Source organism: Amblyomma americanum, chromosome 6, assembly GCF_052857255.1.
Source record: "Amblyomma americanum isolate KBUSLIRL-KWMA chromosome 6, ASM5285725v1, whole genome shotgun sequence".
NCBI classification, from domain to species: Eukaryota; Metazoa; Arthropoda; class Arachnida; order Ixodida; family Ixodidae; genus Amblyomma; species Amblyomma americanum.
This window is the reverse complement of record NC_135502.1, coordinates 86,221,309-86,242,463: the sequence shown is the minus strand read 5'-3', so window position 1 is coordinate 86,242,463 and position 21,155 is coordinate 86,221,309. Positions and strand designations below refer to the sequence as shown.

Sequence of the window (21,155 nt, the reverse complement as noted above, 5' to 3'; positions counted from 1 at the left end):
CCTCATTATTTGGATGCTTCCAGGGTTGTTAGCATATTTCCCTTATCTATAGAGCTTTAAGTTTTTGTTTGACAGGTGTTACGCTTCGTAATATGTAGTATTGCGTCTTGATATTTGTTCGGTACGTTCTTTTTTATATTATATTGTGGCTCATGTTGTGTGGGTGCAAAAAGAAGGATTATATTCCTATGATCCTAAATAGGTGCTGCAGTTTAGGAAAGAAGTAGGCGCATATAGCGCGAAAAATATTCAAATCTAATGGTAGTTTCATCGTATATTGTAGCCATGTTTATACTCTAATGGCAGTTTTTACGAGCGCACCTTGCGCTTTCGGCACAAGCAATTGATAGTGCTGTTGGGCAAACGGTCAGCAAATTCAGGAAGATTCAAGCAATTTAAATCGTGCTTATCGCCTCCTGAGTATACATGATGTAACACAGTGATGTGTTTAGAGACATAAAGGTAATCAAATACGTCATTTAAAAATACGTAGGTCAGACGTAGGGTAGTTGAAACATCTGAAGGTTTCTAACAGGCTACAACTAGTTAATATGACAATATATAAGAAGGGGCAATTCATATGACGGAGGCAGAAGTTTTTATCTCCATGTGAGAGCTTTCATGTGAAATCTTACATATAAAAATCATATTATCCGACCTATCTGCCTAAACTATTAAAGATCCAAGCTTCTTTGGCTATATATTTTACAACTCTTAAGGCTGGATTCCGGAATAGAAGCAGGTTAATCTTAACGGTAATGATGAACCTACGAAAAGAAAATAATGCCACTTATTCTTAACAGAAAAAGAAAAGGTAGATCTATTAAACTTCTGTTTCTATTACGTGCCAAACACGTTAAGGCACCGCAAAAGATTCGAACTAATATAATGTTGGGAAACTCATTTTGACTAATAATTATCTCCCATCAACTTTCTTAAATACATATGTAAGCCCTAACTTTGTTAAAGTTAATAAGGATGGTGAACTGGGCCAGTTACAGAGGACTCACATTCAAGCTAAACCAGCGCGAAAAACACGCATAGCGAAATGACTAAACGAGCACAACGCGCAGTCTGTCTAGTCTCCTAAGTGTCCGCGTGTTTGGCACTGGTTTGATTTGAATATTAGTAAAAGCTGGCTCACTCCAAGGACTTTTTTATTTCTTTCTGCGCAGCCTATGGCTGAGCTCAAGATAAGAAACTGCTTACACAAAGGGACCTGAACAGACTACTCCACTCCGCATGCGTCGAAGAAAAAAGCTGGACACAATGAGCTTTCATGGCAAAACCACTGCACAGAAAAGGTGGGTACTGAGGCTGGTTCCCTGGCATGTCTTATATGCCATGTCCTCGCTGTTTGCTTACAGATCGCATAACGAAACAAATGCATAATTTCTTTAGGGACAACTTCCTTGTGTGGTTTCTTCTATAGGAATCAGATCAAAACTCTGAACAGCTCGATTCTGTTCCTGCAGTGGGGTAATATAGCCACAGTACGAATTAAACCACCAATGTTTTATAACTGCTAATAACTCCTTATCACGTGTTCGCCACAGCGCCCAGCAGTGAAAGTGCTTCGCGGGAGGAGACAAATACTTTCCGATAACTAGTCGCATTGACATCGGCCTGGAGCTTTTGAGATTATTACGGACTTTTCACGACATTCCGCGCATGTGAAGCTAGCGACACACCGCTGTTCGATCAAGAATTGGTTCTCACGCCCTTGAAAGTTTTAAGGATGGGAGTATATGCAAATGGCGGAGATTTGAAAGTGTTTTGGGAGACGAGAACTCGATTTCTCAAGAATTTACTCCTCCGATCGGTTTTTTTCAAAGCAAGCATATAGAGGAGAGACTCCGGTTTCTGCTCTTCAAGCTTTTGTTTCTCAGGACAACGAAAAGAGTTTAAAATTTGATGTTTTCAGAACACAGTCGTCTTATCCCGCGCAGTAGGATTCAAAGTCAATTGGTCCGCTGCTGCGTAGCCGTTTCTCTTTGGCTGAGTAGTCTAAAGGTGCTATTAGCGAATCTCAAGGACATGTGATGAAATCTCAGCTGCTGCCGCAATTCTTTTTGCTCATGATATCAGCGCGCTGTTTTTTTTATTGTTACAGCATGCGCCACCTGGCGACAATCAAGGGAACTGGAAGTGCCTGTCCGGAATTCCTGATTATGCAGATACATACATTGGACACCATGGCTCAAGCGTGCCTCTTTGCTTTAGACGACCAAACGCTGCCTCAGACCAAAGACTCTGGTGTCTCGAGCAATGCTATGCTTTGGGGGGTCGCAACAACGCCCTAGGCTATCAGAAACTTCCTTGCAGGTTGCCAGACCAGTGCTGACGCTTCTCTGCCTGTCCCGGAGCTGCCATGTGCGGGTGGAGCTGGCGTCAGTCGCATGGAGGAACAGCGTCGTGGAGAAACTAGGACGAAGGACGTGACGCATAGGCGGGAGCCGGTTTCGAGATCAGAAAGAGGCGGAGGCGGAGCAAGGCCCATTGCGTACGCATAAGCGTCAGGATTGGCAACAATGGACCGAGGCCAAACGTAATTCGCGTGCGAACGTCGAGGCGTGGGCGCATGAGCTCCAGCTCACCCGCGAAAGAGGGAAAAGGCCTGGCACAAGCACAACCGACAGCCTGCTGTCGCTCATCATCCACACCGCCATGACTGTATATTCGCCACACGATATTTTTCTCGGCTCATACGAAATAAAAACTGTCCTGAAAATTGTGTCCGGTGCTTTCATGTGGCGCCCTCTGCCATTGAGGATGCTCAAGTCAGGTGGCGAAGCCAGGGAAGAGTAGCACTGTTGAAAAGTGTTTCGGCCCTCACGGTTGCCCAGATGAGAACAGATGGCGAAAAGAGGCGACCTTTGCGCGCTCTGCGTGGCACTCGTGGGAGATACCTCTAGGTGCTGGTTGCAGTTAGCACCGTTTCAGAGCGATAGGAAAAATTTGTAGAATTGGGCTTACTTGCTAAGGGTATTAATCTGCGAACGCTCATTGGGATCTGCGGCTGAGAGGTCTGGAGTGGCAGGCCCGGTTTGTAGTTTCACCGGCGACTGCCCGGTGGGCGTATCACAGGCGTTTCACAAGGCTTTAAATAAGCCAGCGCTGGCTATTACAATCGTCTAATGACGGGCGTCTCTCCCGTATACAGCAAAGTTTTACTCATTAAAGATGGAACATGATCAATATAAGTGGGATCATGTATTCCGTAAAGTGCGCATCGTTTGCATTGTTTTCGTATTTTCTGACAGCGAGAGCTGTTTCTATGACGGTATAGAAGGGGCTTCCGGCCGCAAGCTTCAGCCTAAACCTAACCGCTACAGCATAGACCATATCCGCTGTGCGCAGACAGCTTTAACGCGACAACGTTAAGCTACCTGCTCGGCGGAAACATGGCGTTTGTCGACATTGGCACAGGAAATCCTAGATGGTCAAGAGATCGTGGTGTCTGAGTCATGCAATTTCGCTTAGAAAATATTGATTGGTCAGGTGCTGGAACCGAGCCTCTGTCCTTGTGTCACGAGGCGCCGGGAATCCTACCTCTACAAGGACCGTTTCGCGTAACATTAAGCTAAACGTTGTTGTCCTCCCCCAAGTTTTCTTGAGCCTTGTCCTTCACCAAAAACCAATCCGAGGCGTCGGTCTGGTGACTGTGTGGTGACGTCCAATTCTGAGGACCAATAAGATGTATCTGTGTGGCCACGTGAGTAATGATGTCATAATATCCTGAACCAATCAGTTACCCCTACTAAATTCAGTGCGTCAGGCTTAAGCGACGGTCAAGAGTCTTTATTACAACGCTGGAGAGTGGCTGCAAAACTATCGATAGACCTTGCACGGCGCTGAAATGGCAACCCCGTTATTGTGGTTCCCAAGTGAACAGGCGCACTTAGTGCATTCAGGCGCTTTTGAGTCTCGCCCTTAATTCTCCTTGGAAGCAGGCACTAGGAACGTTTTCACTGAATCCAGCCGGCATCCACGTCGGCGTTCCGACCAAATGAGCTGGAGTAGCCGCTGCAGAGGCTTCTTTTCACACCCGAATGCGCCCTTTCGGGTGTGCTGTGCTGGAGGGTGAGGGGAAGTGCTCCAAAATGAAGGCATGCCAACATGCGAGCGTCCTGCGGGGAGGGAGGAGGCGGTGAGGGGAGGGAAAAAGGAGGGAGTTAGCTCGTAACGCAGATAAGGAGACATGTCGGCCTGACCGGTGCTACGACTGTCGCTAATTTATTGCGAGGACCTGTGTTGGGGGGTTGGTTACTGCTACGTCCACCCCCTCCGTTTCGCACGTGGCGGTTGGGATCCTAAGGGATTCAGAACGGCAGGGCGAGAGCTCGCCAGGGACGGGACCAAACTTCCGTGGTAGATAAGCTCCCTAAAACAGCTTCTTGCTGCAAAACTGACTTCAAATGCTAATGAAACTTGTAAACGAATGCGATAGAACATGTACCGCGGCCAATTAACTGAAGGGTCATTTTTTTTCTGGGTAAGTCAAGAGCAGTGCTTTGATTTATGCAGCGAATTGATTCGCCTTAGTTTTTAGCCAGCTTCCTAGCGTGGATATTAATTAACCACGACGCCAAGTGCAAAGAATCACGCGTCTTTTGGGTATGCTTTTTAGCAGCATGAGAGCGGGTAGCACAGGACACAAGAACAAACCCCGCGGAGAGACGATCATGCCCGAGCAACATTAATCGATATGAAGAATAATTGCTATAAAGGAGTTGAAATCAGCAACTTCAAGCAAATTTTCGTACGGCCAAGCCACGAATCTTCACGACCACTCAAAAACTGCTTGAACATCAGCGACGATAATCCTCAGCGAGCCACCTTATTCAACCACTTCTCTGTTCCTGGGACTTCGCTTGAAGTATATTGCTACTGCAATATATGTGTACTGCTATGGCACAGTTTCATATCAGTATTAGTATTCACATTCCTATGTATTTCCTTGTAAGTGTGCACAAGAGCTGTTTTGAAGCCTTTGTAATGATAAAAGAAAGCTTGGGAAGGAAGAATAAAATTCCTCACAGATTATATATACAATATTTATACAAACAGGCACTTAAGCCCGTTATCATTGTCCTAGAGGCATCTCTAAAACCTTCGGCACAATAGGGACGGGTAGCTAAATCCGCATGCAGAAAAACTGCGTTGAGAAACAGCTTATAAGCAGGCATACTGGTCAATACAGTACGATAAGTAATATTGGCAGCAGGTGCCGCAACAGCACCTCAGCCAGGGGCTGATTTATTAACTGCAGCGGAGAACATTAAAAACGCGATCGTTTAGAACATCGACTTCGTCTTTATCCAGCGAGGCATGTCCTTCGACTTGATTAAAGGCAACGCTTGTGTGTCTTGTCCGACAGTGTGCGTCCTTGCGAAGTGACATGCAAAGGGACCCCAGGCCGCTGAAGGGAGCCATTAATGCCCTCGTGTCATACCCTTCAGGCGGAGTTTAAGTGTCCCCCGAATTTTCTTTTTCGTCGTGTTGTTGTACTTAGTGGCGCGGCTTTTCTTTACATTGCGTACTGCCTTCCTTGTTTACTATAGAATGTGTAAAGAAAGTAAAAAGTGAAAACAAGGGTTTCGTTCAAATAAAGAAACAAAAATACGGTCCTCAGTGAACTCCACCGTCACATTCCAAAATGCCACAAAATGGAGAGCGTGGTTCCCGCCCTATCGGATTTACTGTATACTTCTATGCAGACGGTGTGTCCGATCAGCCCGGCAGAGGTTCACCAGAAACTCCCGTATGTCTCCCTTCTCTAGAGCGTCTGCCATTGATGCCGAAGGAAGTCACCCAAGCTCTTCACTTGGACACTGACAGACCTGTGGGAAGTCTGTGAATGCACAGGGTGAGCCCAGCGGCTCGGTCTCAGCCGTTTCTTTGGAAGTGACGCCAGTGTTAACACTGTAGCAGAGACCGGCATGTATAAGCACAGGGCATATACGCATACTGGCCAACACAAGCAGACGTAACCAGGTTAGTCTGCCAGTGACCAGACCACTGGACCGGGTTCCGACCCTCACCTTTGTATATAAGGCCACAAACCTGGGCACGACTACACAATCCCACCATCTCCCGTCTTTGGATCCGGAAGGTGTCTTCCCGCGTCCGGATATGACGTCGTCACAACGTGGGAATCGATTTCAGAGTACCCACCGAGATCGCAGCACGCAGCCTCCCGTGCAATGGCGCGCAGCCGAGCGCGCTTAGCCACTAGTATACAGGAATACAGGAATACAGAAATTTTATTGCAAGATATGTATATACAGTACATAGCGTGTGCCCGCAGAAGCGCAAGCGCTTGTGGGCGGGCCACGGCAGTCACAACAGCATGCGGTCAATACTAAACGCTGAAATTGCCCAATTTACAATGCAAAAAGAAGAAGAAGAAAAAAAAATCGCAATAACAAAGCCGAAATATTACATATAGTTCAGTCAACAAATTTAGCGATTGATAAGTATGTAACGCAAAGAAAATCTGGAGTTAATAAATAGAACACAAACAAGATAGAAATTAGAAAGCAACTCAGTATTTCCTTTCTTTAAAACTTTCAAACTACGCTTGCAGTCCAGATTTCACAGCCGTCAATGAATCACAATCAAACACCTTTGCAGGTAGTTTGTTAAAGTGGTAGGGTATATAGAACTGTCGTGTCCTTTTACCATAATGTGTATAAACCCTTGGAACTTTATAACGCACTATGTGCCTAAGCGACTCTGGTTTTTTATCTGGCTGTTTAAACTGTGCTGAAAAGTAGTTTCTCAGAACTACCACCTGCAAGTACAAGTCATGCAGAGGAATAACTCCTGCTTTAACCATTCTGGTGTTATGGTCGGACTTCTCGTAAGCAGTGCCATACAATAAATTAGTGGAGATTCTGCACAGGAAGCTATCTACCTTCTTAATCTTACAAGGTGCACAAGAACCATACACTGAAACACCGTATCTAAGGATAGATTCTCCTAAAGATCTATACACAGTCTGACGCAAGTTTATAGGTGTAGTGTATTTGATACGATAAAGCTGCACAGAAAGAGCACGGAGTCGTTTTAATAAATAGTCAATTTGGGAAGACCAACACATGTTGGAATCAAGATATAGGCCAAGATATTTAACACTGCTCGAGTAGTGTAGTGGCGAACATTCGCATTTGGCACAGTTGCTACCATGCAGAATAACCGACTGGGTAAGATCAACATTCTTGTGCGGATTTCTGAAACACATTAACACAGTTTTGTTTATGTTTATGTATATTTGATTTCCAGATAACCAGTCTACTATTTTATTGATATCGTACTGAAGTAATTTCAGTGCGAGTGGGCTTGATTCATGGGATATCACTAAAGCTGTATCATCAGCATACTGAAATAATTTTGCATTTAATGTTAGACTAACCATATCATTTACATAAACATTAAACAAAACGGGTCCCAAAACAGAACCTTGTGGAACGCCGTACTGAAAATGAGAAAAAGTACTAAATGATTCTTTAATTTTCACTACTTGTTTACGGTGCGAAATGTAACTTGCAAAAATTGTTGGTATGAACCACGGAATCCAATACTTTCCAACTTACGTAAGAAAACGGAGTGCTCCACGGTATCGAATGCTTTCGATAAATCCAAAAGTAATTCAAAAACACATTGATTAACATCCAAGTTACCATTGATAAAATCACAGCTATCTTCGAGAAGCTCAACCGCACCAATATTACGACGAAAACCATACTGTGTAGTACTCAAACAAGAATACTTCTCACAAAAACATGTCATATATTGGTGCACAATTTTTTCCATCAGGATGCTAATGACTGGAAGTATGGCCATTGGTCTGTAATTTGTTTGATCTGTCTTTTTTCCCGACTTGTAGATGGGTCTTAGTACTGAGATCTTCAGACCTGATGGTATTTCAACGGTCTTGAAACACCCATTAAGTATATGTAAAAGTACATCTTTAAGATTAGAGTAATTGTTTCGCAAATCACGCAGTCTAATCTTATCGTAGCCTGGTGTTTGCTGTCTGGTAGCGTCCTAATAAGGTTCCACAACTCATCTTGATCAACAGGACGAAAAGCAGCAGAATTAATTGTTTTCTTGCCTTGGTATTGAATGGTAGAAACAACAGTTTGTTTTTTAAGTTCCCAAATAGATGATACAAACGCATCATTAAAAGAATTTGCAATGGTCGAAGGATCTGCTTTCAGAAAAGTACAGAGCAACTTCTCATCCAAATTAGATTTCTTCTGTCTACCTAATAATTCATTTAATAGACTCCAAGTTTTCCTCGTATTGCTGCTACACCTAGAAAACTCAGCAGAAAAATATTGCTTCTTTGCTTGCCTCAGCATAGCAGTAAGCTTATTACGATGTGCCCTATACTGCTCTTTCAAGGCAAGATTCTCGACGTCTTGTTTATAGTCATTCCATAGTTTGTCCTTCTCATGAGAAAGTTTAAGTATATCATTCGTTATCCATTTGTTCTCTGGATTTCTTAACTTGATTTTAACCTCCTTCTTGGAACTGGCATATATCTCATCAAACTTGGCTACTAACGAGTTATAAGCGTCAATGTGAGTTTGACTTAGCAGAGACCTCCAATCAAAAGTTTGATCGTGCTCATCCAAGCACTTGTTATCAATTATTTTTATCGTTCTAACGGTTTGACCCGGCGTTTTCCTTTCTTGCGCGAGAACACACAGCACTGTGAAATAATGATCCGCCACCTTTCTTCGTATTACTGCAGCGTTGGCGACATTATACGGGAGTCTGACTGCTATATGGTCGATGCACGACTGAGTAAGTCTGGTGCCAGTTGAGTTTCCCCTTCCGGTGGCGATGAGAGGAAACTACTTGATGATGAAATCGGGATTTCTTGATGACCCGGTGGTTCTACTTGCAAACATTCACATTACTCAAGGAAAGGAGAAGGTTAACTATTTATTTACAACATAGGTAAAAAAAAACGAGAAGAAACAAAGCAAGGAGAAAGCTATTTACATGACTAAATCGTGGATCAGAGGAATTCAGCCCCCGCTCAACCCAGAGCGCTTGGTTTTAAACCCTCTGTCTCCGCCTTTAGCGGGGACAGCAACCAATAAGATAACAAACGACCCATCTCGCCAATCAGTGGTCAGGGAAAGGAAAATAAGGTCCGCCCACTGATCAGAGATTGGGGAAAAAGTTCTGATTAAAACATTTGGGAAGGAGGTTTCAAATAACCACACAAACAACACAAATGCGACTTCCGTTCCCCACGCCACCCACGGCACCACAGATGCTAGAAACATGTGCCGACGAGGCGATGACTCAGGTTGTTGACAGCAACAAAGAGAACACAGTCGTTAAGGGAATCAGAGGAATTCAGCCCCCGCTCAACCCAGAGCGCTTGGTTTTAAACCCTCTGTCTCCGCCTTTAGCGGGGACAGCAACCAATAAGATAACAAACGACCCATCTCTCCAATCAGTGGTAAGGGAAAGGAAAATAAGGTCCGCCCACTGATCAGAGATTGGGGAAAAAGTTCTGATTAAAACATTTGGGAAGGAGGTTTCAAATAACCACACAAACAACACAAATGCGACTTCCGGTGCCCACGCCACCCACGGCACCACAGATGCTAGAAACATGTGCCGACGAGGCGATGACTCAGGTTGTTGACAGCAACAAAGAGAACACAGTCGTTAAGGGAATAATCCGTTTCCTGGCCACCCAGCACTCGGTCCCCACCCAGCTGTATCTCTCCCGCATCGCCGAAGTCTCGTCACCCCTTGACGACGCACACATGTCGACAGCTGTATCTGGTTAGGCTTTTTCAAGGCGGATTATGCCCGAGGCGGCGCGGGTAAACAAGGACGTCCGCTGCAAGACGGAGGAAGTAGGGACCAGACGGCTCCCTTTGATGCGGCACGCGGCGCCGACACTGGCGCGGCCTTTCTCAGTCTTCGTTCAAAGAACGGTCAGCGAACTCCATAGTGCCCATGACCTCTTTCCCTAATAAAACTAGAAATCATATTTTCTATTCCTTATGAAGCTAGTAAATCTAAATAGCACTAAACACCGGGTTTCTTTATTTCGGAAATGTCAATATTAGGGCCTCCAGCTATTATTACGTTAATTCGATCGTGGTGAGTTAAAAATTCCGCAAGTTCAGAAAAAAATACTTCTAGTATTGAGTTCGGAGGGCGATAAACTGCTAGCACAATAAATGTCTCATCTTTGCAACTGAGTGAAAGCTGCTACTTCCACAGCAGTAAAAGCACAAGCTACTCTTTCAATGTGCCAGCATTCTTTAACAAATCCTAATACGCCACCACCCCTACCAGAGTCACGGCAACAAGAGAAAGATTGAAATCCTGGAAGAATAAACGTATCAGACTCATACTCGTGAACATTTGTTTCAGTCAAAAGTACAATATCAAGGTACCCAAGCAAATCAGACAAGTAGATATTTAATAAATTCCAGTGCTTCTTGATGCTCCTTATATTGATATGGATAAGATCTAGAGCAGAATTTACTTGGGAGTTAAACAAACTACTTCTGTGTGTATTCCAGTCGGTAAATGAGCCGAAGTCCTCACTCATGGTTACTCAAGCTTATCAAAGTCACATACGCTCTCAATTCTTATAGCTCCAGAGCCCTCGATCTTCCTCACAAAGATTTTGCCATTTTTCAACCATGCAAACTTGTACGACTTCTTCTTTGCTTCCTGTTTAGTTTGCCACAACAACTTCTTTGTCTGGGCAGGCAGGTTCTCATTAATGTACACATCCTCTTCCTTAAGTGCGTAGCGTTTTTTTATCCACTGTTCCTGAGCAGTATGTGAATGGAATTTTACTAGCACAGCTGGTATCTTTCCCTTTTGGGCAGGTAGTCGGTGCGCCACCTCTATGGACTGAAGCGTAGTCTCTGGAATCTCCATCCTACCTGCCAGTGACCTCAGTATAATGTCAAGGTCCTCATTTTGCTCAAGCTTGAGACCATGAAATTCTATGTTGTTGCGCCTTGAGTAGGCTTCCAGGTCATTCAAGGCTGTGCCAAGATAACTCAGCGTGGCCGCCTGCCCCGCAAGAGATCCCGTCAACTCCTCTGATTTCTCCTTTAAGGCAGAAACCTCAGCTGAATACGAAGCCACAGACACCTTCATTTCTTCATATTTGGAGGCGAGTAGTTCCATCGAAGTTTCAATGCCCGTAATTACCTGCCCTTGCTTCTCAATGTGTTCAAGCACTGAATCACTCTTCGAGCTCTGTGACTGTATAGCTTTGTCTAGCTTGTCAACTCTAGAACTAACCTTGGAAAGTTTCTCATCTAGCGAACGGATAGCCTTCATGAGCTCATTCATAGTCGGTTGCTTCCTTTCATCTTCACTGTCTGTATCAGAATTTTTTGTATCCTTCTGATGTGCAGACCTCAACGACACTGGTGGCTACTATGAGGTTTAACCGGGTTAAATATAAGCATGCTATTGTGGTTGAAGAAAAAACATTTTAGAACGGAAGCACTGCTTAACATGGTCGCCACAAAGAATCTTTTGTGAAGCCTCGGAATAACTTGGGAAAGCTTGAGTTAGTTCGCAGGAGCGGCGCGATCTGCAGCCAAAGGGAGGAAGCACGGGCGAGTTCGGAGCAGCGTCGCGTCAGATGTAGCCAATAGGAGGGTGATCTTGATGGTAACCTAGTCTAAAGCCATCATAGCAACAACCCGTGCAGGAATAAAACAAATACTTCCACGACTGGGTTTCGAACTTGTGGTGGCGCGAGCACAGCTTTGCTGACCACTGCAGGAAAGCACTATGCTATCGCCGCAGCTTATCACGCCTCGTGTTAAATTGCAACACGCTGTAACGCTATGCATTGCATCTCGTCGTCTTCATCCACTTCCATCTGCGGCGCAAAGAGATTAAATCAGCTTAAACGATTTGAGCTTAATATGAGTTGCCACACGTGTGGACGACCCAACAAAGCCAAAGCATGAGACAACCAGACCAAACACATATGCTTTTGCACGTCTCGGTTTATCTACGTTCACCTGAGGGCCTGTGATTTTTTTTTCCGTGGTGTTAGCGTAGTGATAGGGGTGGTGGTGGCCTCAAATTCACCAAAAGAACAAGAAATTAAATAGCAAAGTAATAGTACAAGGGAAAGAAAAATAACATGAAGAGACACACGGAGAAACTCTCGTCGTACAAACGAGAAACTCTATGCTATGCCCCTTTTAAGGCTTCCTTGGACACATTTTGTGCACTGCGATGTGTCTTCGCGAGTTTTATTCGCCTGAGGTGAAGCACCTAGCATTCCCGGAGTATTAGCCGCGCGCGATGTAGATATCTGGCTTTTCATGTAGTTTTCTTGTTAAAGCACTAGATGCAAGGGCGAAGGTTACTACGCAAGAAAAGTCGTGTTCTTAGACGTGAAATGTCGGAGGCGATCACGGAAAACGGTGGCTGGCACGCTCTCTCCACAACAGTGTCCGTGCTGTAAAGAAACCAGATATAAAAAAGCGCGCGCAAACGCTCTAGCTAGGCATCGGAAAGAAAGGAAAAACGCGCGAAACGGGGAAAAAGCGGTAACCGAAAACATAAAACGATTTCGAGAATGCAAGGGCGAAGGTTACTACGCAAGAAAAGTCGTGTTCTTAGACGTGAAATGTCGGAGGCGATCACGGAAAACGGTGGCTGGCACGCTCTCTCCACAACAGTGTCCGTGCTGTAAAGAAACCAGATATAAAAAAGCGCGCGCAAACGCTCTAGCTAGGCATCGGAAAGAAAGGAAAAACGCGCGAAACGGGGAAAAAGCGGTAACCGAAAACATAAAACGATTTCGAGAATCTTGACTGCAACAAAAGCCACGACCCTCTTAATGATCACGTACTCGGGAGGGAGCCGTGAGGAACCACGGCGTCACAAATTCGAAATGGCTGCCAGAATATAGCAGCGGATTGGAGAAATGCCGACCGCAGTATACCATTGGCGAAAGTTTAACAGTACACATGAACCGAAGCCCGCTTTAGGGGGGCTTGGACGAGGAAGAGTGGTTGGGCACTGCATAGAATGAAGACGTTCGCAACCTCTCCAGAACATAGGAGCTCGTTAATTAGAATTGAAGATTCGACAAGCAGCTGTGGCCGCGCTGTCTTTCGCTGACGTGGTGTACGCAGAGAAGGAGAAATACTAGGAGGCAGTCTGGAGCAGGCACCTTAATTGCAGCAGAGGCCTCTTAAGAATGCATTCAAACCCCCAAAGAGGAGAGCGATGGCCTTGTGGTAGACCATCCACCTTGCATTCGGGAGGTACAGGGTTCGATGGCCAGTGCCCACCGTTTTTCTAATGGGTACAAAACTTCGCCCAACCTGGTTCTATGCTCCTCGGGGAGAAATGCTTATAAAAAGGGCTGTAAGCACCCCACCTTCTCTCCAAGGAAAATCTATACACGAGGAACCGAAATCTGTCTTGGTCGGTAAAGCCGACAGTGACTTAATTTTTTTTGCGGTCACACGATGGCACCTGTGTGTAAATACCTATATGTCCCACTGGAAACCAATGAGGTAGGTTGTCAGGTGTGGTCATGGGGTTATCGAGCTTCTCCCAGACGCTGACTCCCACGGAAGCACTAACAGGTTGGGCGCTTGTACCCGTTCCAGCGGACCCGGTGGGTACCCGGAGACATTAGTAGACCGTTTACCTCCCGGAGACGAGGCAGGTGATCAAGACAACTATACTACCACTGCGGTTGCTCTCGGCGCTCTCTCCGGGAGTAAATCGCTCGTCAGTCCCAAATACGGAGAGCGTCAGGCAGAAGCTCCGGCGCGTTTGCTTCAAGAATATTTGTTGATATCTATGCAAGGCGGCTTAAAATTTCAGAGTTCAATGATATTTATCACTTTTTTAAAATGCAGTTATCATTTTAATTTTTACCCGCCGTGGTTCCTCAGTGGTTAAGACGCTCGTCTACTGAGCCGGAGTACCCGGGTTCGAATCCGACGGCAGCGGCCGCGTTTCGATGGAGGCGAAACGCAAAAGGCGCCCGTGTGGTATGCGATGTCAGTGCACGTTGGAGATCCCCTGGTGGCCGAAATTATTACCCGGAGTCCTCCACCACGGCACCTCTTTCTTTCTTTACCCTTTCACTCCCTCCTTCATCCCATCCCTTGCGACTCGGTTTGGGTGCCCACCGATAAGTGTGGGACGGTTACTTCGTCATTTCCTTCGCTCAATACCAATTTTCAATTTTTTGTTATTTTTCCTTATTGGGTTGATTCAATTTTTGGAAGCCATGCATTTAAATTACGGGGCTATTTTCGTGTAATATTAGTCGCTAATATAGGTTAATATATGAAAACACAAAAAATGCTCTATTGTACTCATTACTTCTGTTCAGTGCGAAAATGCATGCCGCGCAAAAATATAATTTAAAAATTTTATACTGTTTAGAATGTCTCAGTTTGATAAGACTACACTGACTTTAACAAATCAGAATAATATTCACATATTCAAAACTAATAAAATCAGCATAGCAGCCCCCTACGTATTGTCAAGCATATTCATACCAAATACCACTGTGACGCGACAAGCGTACGTGCAAGAATGCCGTGCACACGAACTGAAGCTTCATGAAAATGGCTTATGGGTATTTAACGTCGCAGAGCTACTCAGGCTATGAGGGGCGCAGTAGTGAAGGGCTCCGAAAATTTCGACCACCTGGGGTTTTTTAACGTGCGCTCACATCACACGGCACAAGGGTCTCTACAAATTCGCCTCCATCGAAATTCGACCGCCGCAGCCGGGATCAAACCCGCGCCTTTCGGGTGCATGAAAATGATAAAGAAAATTGTGTGTCAAAGTGTCAGTGCCAGCGCAGCTTCCGGGGGACATAAAAACGTCACTTTTCAAATTTTCGGGCTAAGAAACTGCTAGAGGATGATTCTGAAAGAAGAAGGCCTTCTCGACCTAAGTTCATAGCTGCAATGGTAGCGAACGCCGCTACTGAACTCGGTTACTGTTGTGAATGTCGCCAAATTCTGCTTATTTTTCGGCCGCTTTGCAGGTTTACATTGTAGATTTAGTAATTTCGCGTCTATTTTCGACGCTAGCAGTCTTAGACGTTAAAGAGGAGGATTTAGACGTACTAAGAGAACGCGAACGAAATTTGAGATTTTTTGACAAATATTTTCGTTTTTTCACATGCATGTCCCCTTAACGGTCCTAGCGCTGTACATACATCAGCTAGCCTCCCAGAGACATAAGATTTAATTGAATATGAAGATTTTAGTGAATGTGCGACGGGCGTCATCAATTCTATTAATTCCCCCCCCCCCCCCCCCCGTTAACTTCAATTATGATGTGATAAAACTTGATTTGGTGGGATATTGCAGAATAAATAAAAGTTCCTTCTGGACACCAATACAGAACAACAGACCGCGTTGAGAGGCACTGCATCGATCTGGTGTTCACGCTGTCATTCAATGTGAAGGCCATAACCAATTTGTCAAATTTTCAGGTTGTGAGGTTTTGATCATCACTGAAGAATAGATGAGTTGTATGGACTAAGGAAAAGTCTGATTAAAGCGTAATTGTGTGTGGAAACCTAAAGCCCATTATCCGCATTACCAAAGAAGGCAAACAGAAATTAGCATCCCTGCAATGAGCACAAGCAAAGCGCGAGCTTCAATAAATGATATCATACGGCGTGCGTTCCACCGCTAAAACACTATGAAATTGGAATAGACCATGGCCGGTCCGGAGAGGAGCCGCTCCGCGCAAGGACAAACGCCTCTAGTTTGCACGGCTGCCACCATGAGCCGAATGGCACTGAGCACTCAGAATCACCGCTGGGATTTAGAATGTTCGCTACATCTAACTTGTTTTCTATGGCCATCGGAAATAGTTGCGAGCTAAGGAAGCATTTTACACATCAAGTTCTTGCAGAGAGCGTTAGTACTCGGCCATGGTACACACTATGTTTGCGCGGAATCCCTCTGCGCTGTCTAGTTTTCTCAAGATTACAAGTTCAAAACATCTTTGATGTGACAAGCGGTGTTCGCTACTGGCGTCGAGCAGATGGCACAAGGAAAGCTGGGCATGAAACGTCCGGAAGATCAGCACCGGTCTTCACTGTCTATCGCGTCCTTCTTTTTCACCGTGTTATTTGTCCTTAGTGAAACTGAAACGATTGCAAGAAACCCCTAGCTGTAATAAGGATTTTCAAACTTTTGGCGTAACCACCGCCGCAATGCAGTCTTGTGACCCGTAAGACAGCTATCCCTTTCGTGCAGCCACTACGTCCCTCTCTGCCTCTCCTAATTTCCGTACCCTTTCATTTTTCCTCTTGGCAAAGCGGTACAATGTACTTCTGGTCCCCTTCTTTGACCAGCGCCTTGGTGAAGGTGAAGACGCTACCGATTGCTCCTCTTTGACCAGCGAAGAGGTGGTAAATTGGCCATTGGCTGACCACTGACACCACAAAAAACCACAAATAACTGTCAGTGGAAAGCCCCTCTCTTCCTTCCCCTGAGCGACGAAAAATCATGACTCCAACGGCGTGGGCGAGTGAGGTCTTCGGCGCGCTTCAAATTTCTCGCTATGTGCTGGAGAGCGCACTAGCTCGCGTGGCACCCCTATCGATTATGCTATTAGCAGCTCCCGGGCCCCGCTCTTATGCTGTTCTTCTGGAGCCCGTGCGCTTCGATGTGCGCGGGTGCATATGTGCGTCCAAAAAATTACCACAACAACGGGATTTGCGGAAGAGAAAATAAAAAAAAAACAATTCCCATTAGTGATGCTAATTTTGCAGTCATGAAAAGCCAGCCAGCCCAAGCTGTCTAGCCCAGGCCAGCGCAAGTGTCTGTTGTGTGTGCTTGTGGCGTATTTGTGTATTTATTCGGCTGCTGCCTCGTCCAGCTGGACATGAAAAGTCAGCAGAAGACGACCATGCCCTCCGCCACTTCCAGTGCTGAGAACTGTTCTGACGCAACTATACTTCGGATCATTTTCTTGTTTTTTTTTTGTTTTTGCTCCACGTTGTGTCGCTTCTCGCGTTATTTCTCTTGCCCCTGGAGACTTCCCGCGCGCCAAATGGTGCTATCAACGGCAGCTCTGAACTGCTGCTTTTTTGCTGCGTTTGGCCACTGATGCAAGACACAGACATCGAGGGCTGCTAGCCTTGTTTCTCAATAGCTTTCCTTCACTGCTCACTTTTTTGGTTCTCATTAGTTCTTTCTTCACAGAAGCAAAATATCCTCTCCCCTTTCGGTTGTTCCTATTTACCATATCTCCCTTTTTGTCTTTTTTTTTTGGCAGTTGTGGCAACCGATGGCATTCGCCCGCATTTTCTGGGTGCTGCGAAATGAGAAAGACTTGCTAAAGAAATGCCCTAAAAAAAATGTCCTTTAACCATTACTGTTTTTTTAATGTCTCCTCGGTGACATAATTTGTTTTTCCAGCTACTACAGCGTGTTCAGACAGCTAGGCCTCTAACGCACCTAGTGTAGCGTGACGATAATATCGGTCTTCGCAATGGTACAGTTTATGCAGTTCCTTTCTTAATGCGCGCTCGCCCTGCCTTTGGCATTGCGCAGTGTTAAAGGGGCTGTGAAAGGAGGTCTGAACAAAGATGCAATGTGCCTGGGATGCCAAAGGACGCCGCCTCACAAATATCCTCCAGCAAAAATTTTTTATATGCGTTTTGGGGAAGCTGAGTTATCTCTACTCAAAATTTGAATTTCCGCGTCTTCGCACCTTTCCCTCTCCTCCCGTCACTTTTTGCACGCTGAAATGTCGGCATTCCTCCGCCGGCCCCTCGCACTCGCCCCCTCCGCCGGCTTACGATATGCGCGAACCAATGCTAGCAGTCCGCTGCTGAGGTAACGAGTGCTACATGACGTAACGAGCGCGGATGCTGACGTAACGAGAGCGGATTTTCGGGCGAAAGCGCAGCACCGCAGATCGCCGCTAGGCGCGGGAGCGTTAGTTTTAAAAATTGTATTGTAAATTATCGGCTTGCTTTTGAGGCCTTGTACGCGGCATGAACGCTCGTTGGCCTCTACTCTACATAATGCGAGCATTTTATAGAAACCTCAAACTCTCTTTTCAGGGACCGTTTAACGAAGGCAGCGTGCGCGTGGTGTGGTTTGACTTTGGTCGGTTTGCGTGGCGTTGAGAAAACTCCTTGGCCTGGAAGGTGCAAAGGAACCCCAATATGCGATTCGGCTGTAGAAAATAAAAAAAAGCGAACAAGTGAGGAATTGCGGCAATGCAAGACAAGGTGGCGGAAGGTGGACTTCCGGTTTTGAGTCTCGTTTTGAGTTCTTAAGTTGTCAGTCTCGGAGACACAAGGAAGTTTCTTTGAGAATCCATTTTGTTTACGATGAAATCACTTAAGATAGGCAATAAATTTGTTGATGTGAAAATAAACAACATGTTCTCTTAGTTTTAGATGGACGATTGTCAGTGAAATGTGATGATAGGGCTTATGTGGAAGCACACATGAAAGGAACGCTGAAAGAGATGTCACATGATGATGCTTACAGGAATTTAAAGTATTTAGTACATTCGAATCACTTGTCATTACCAGAGATTAATATGTTTAAATTTCTCGATCTGTATGATAAAGGCATTAGGATAAAAAAACTTAGCGTCGCTTAAACGGCGCTTAAGAGTACAGCTCGAATGAATCGCAGAGCTCTCCTGCCGAAGTACTCCTTCTCTTTACCAGATTCATAGATAGCGGGCAGCGGTAAACAAATGAGCCACTTCCCCGGCAAATGGCTGTTTCAAACAAAGCCACCGGTGGGGTTTGTAAGACGCACGTTGCTCTGCCCAATCTCCTGCAAGGCCCATTTTTGCAGATAGCTCTTCAGGAGGCTTTGTGTCTCTTCACCAATGAGCTGATGCACATTGCCACGGTAGTCTGGTAGCAACTTCAATTATTTCATCGCGAACAGCAATGGCGGGCAGTTTACCACCTGCCCACCGTGCTAGCTAGCCCGCCTGTGTTTTAGTGACACAGATGAACAGGTGCTGGCTTTTCTAAAGAACAGGAGGAACATGTGATGCTATTAAATTAGTGTAATGTCTAGCATGACCAGGTAGTCGAGGGCCGAAGAGGCTGGTAATTAGAGATTCGACTCTTCAGTGAAAAATGAGCACAAAAAGTTGTTTAAAAGACAACGAACGTCATGGTAATAAAGTTATTACAACTGGCATGTAGTATTAGAGGTTTGAAGCAGCAGAAGTTTGCTAGTGATCTCAAACTTGCGAGGGTTGGTGCGTAACGTAGAACGTAAGACTGATGTGCAAAAAGAACGCGTAAATTTCCTTGCTCGTGATAACGTTTCTGCTCTGCGGAATAATATTTTTCTAGATGTATGCAGCATTCAAGCGTTCAAGGGATCAATAAAGCAGTTTCTTTTGTCATTGAGGTACTTCAGCTCGTTGCTACACAACAGTGACTGTGATGTTTCGATGACGATGGTTATATAAATGTACTGTTGTGTTAAATGAGTACTTTTCTTTTTAAAAAAGACCTGTTAGTACCCATCGAGCAGTTCTAATATCACGGATAAAGAGTGCGCAGGAATCATTGCATTTCGAATTATTGATCGCTTAGTTTTCTGTATAGTATAGTACTATGTTTATCTCTTTTTACTTTTCTTAGGGATGGCAATAAGCGGAGCAACGTGGATTGAAATTTCAATGTGGTCACTGGGTCCCGGTAAATTATCTAGCGGCGAGAAGTTACAAGAAGTTAGAACCAGAACGTATACGCTTGTAGGATGTCTGTATTGCCTTGTGGGGTGGAGATTCGACAGGCCAACGTCACTTTCTATGTTATCTTTGGATGTAGCCGAAGGAATATCCAACTGGATCACTACAGGAAACTTAATTTTGCCGATATGAGGATGGAGTGCTTTGCTTGAAATAGAACGCGTAGTTTGAAACGGTTTGGTCACCTATTTGACCGGACGTTATTATTCATCCTTTGAGCGATTATCTCAATTTGCATCCACAAGGTATGAATAATTTTTTAGGCCCTTTCTTCTAATCTTTACAACAGGGAAAGTAAGAATTGGTGAAAGGAGTGGTGCGAGCTGCGGGCAACGACATAGGTTTATATAGCTATAAAACAGCTTTTGACAGGCGAGGCTACAGTCAATTTCAAGTTTTGTAAGCGTCTCCTTTAAGGGGTGGTTCACAGCAATGACAACGATGTACTTCACTTGCATATGTGTATTTGCTTAAAGGGAGATTATATTCCCCATGATACTAGTATTTACTACTCATGTGCAGTGAGTCCGCAATGATAGAGACTTGGACCACTCAAGTCTTTCGCGTCCGAACTGGACCTCGCTTCAGCCGGCAGCGACTCTCTGTGCTCGCAAATCGGCCGTTGTGGGAGGCTCAGTACGTCATTTGGTCTTTGACTCCCACTAGTATGGACTAAACATCTTGTGCCATAATGCTGTATGGTTACGCTCTTTGGCTAAGCCACCCATTAGGGAATATTGTTTTATTCTTCTTTCTCTCTCTCCTATATCCAAGCCTTCATGACGCGGTGGAGGCTTCCACTGAGAGTGAGGCATTTGCTGTGCCTATCTTTTACTCATCGGCAATCTTAATTTCTTTCACTGACTGATTCGCTCTTACATATACACACGCACGCGCAAACAAACCTTGTGCAGAAAAACAACGGTATGGTTGAAAAGCGAGCGCGCAATTTTTCATGTTTGCGGTCTGTTAATTACACACTCTCAAGGAAAAAAATAGAGCGTTTGCTGTGCATGGCAGGAGTGAAAAAACTATCCAGGGACAGAAAGAAGAGGTCGCAAATAAAATTCACTGCCAATCAGTGGGATTGATATGTAGGCAATTCTTTAGAATGTGTGCTCAGATTTCGTTAACGCTTTGTGTTGACCAGCTGAACTCATTCACACCCGCGACATTTGAAGTTATTTGTGGCCCTGCTGCACTGGTTCAAATCTCCAACTGCTCCGTGTCACTTTTTGCTCGTGTGATTTGTTTCATGCTCGTCACATCGCGTTTCCTTTGCCCTTACTTCTTGCGTCCAAGTGTCCACGTGCTTTCGCGCTTGCAAGCGGATGAATGCTGATGAAGACGACAACTGCAAGAGCACAGCGCGAGAG

At 45.1% G+C, this 21,155-nt stretch overlaps 1 protein-coding gene across 1 annotated transcript in view; it reads left to right on the top strand.

Annotated features, from left to right (window-relative positions):
• The window catches only part of LOC144093809 (protein turtle homolog A-like), a 208,636-nt gene extending 205,909 nt beyond the window's left edge, over positions 1–2,727 (top strand). The window contains exons 12-13 of the mRNA XM_077627515.1: positions 1,176–1,304; positions 2,114–2,727. Coding sequence (XP_077483641.1) covers positions 1,176–1,186 — 11 coding nt within the window. The 3' untranslated portion in view covers positions 1,187–1,304; positions 2,114–2,727. The remainder of the gene's footprint in view (positions 1–1,175; positions 1,305–2,113) is intronic.
• Positions 2,728–21,155: the final 18,428 nt, after the last annotated feature.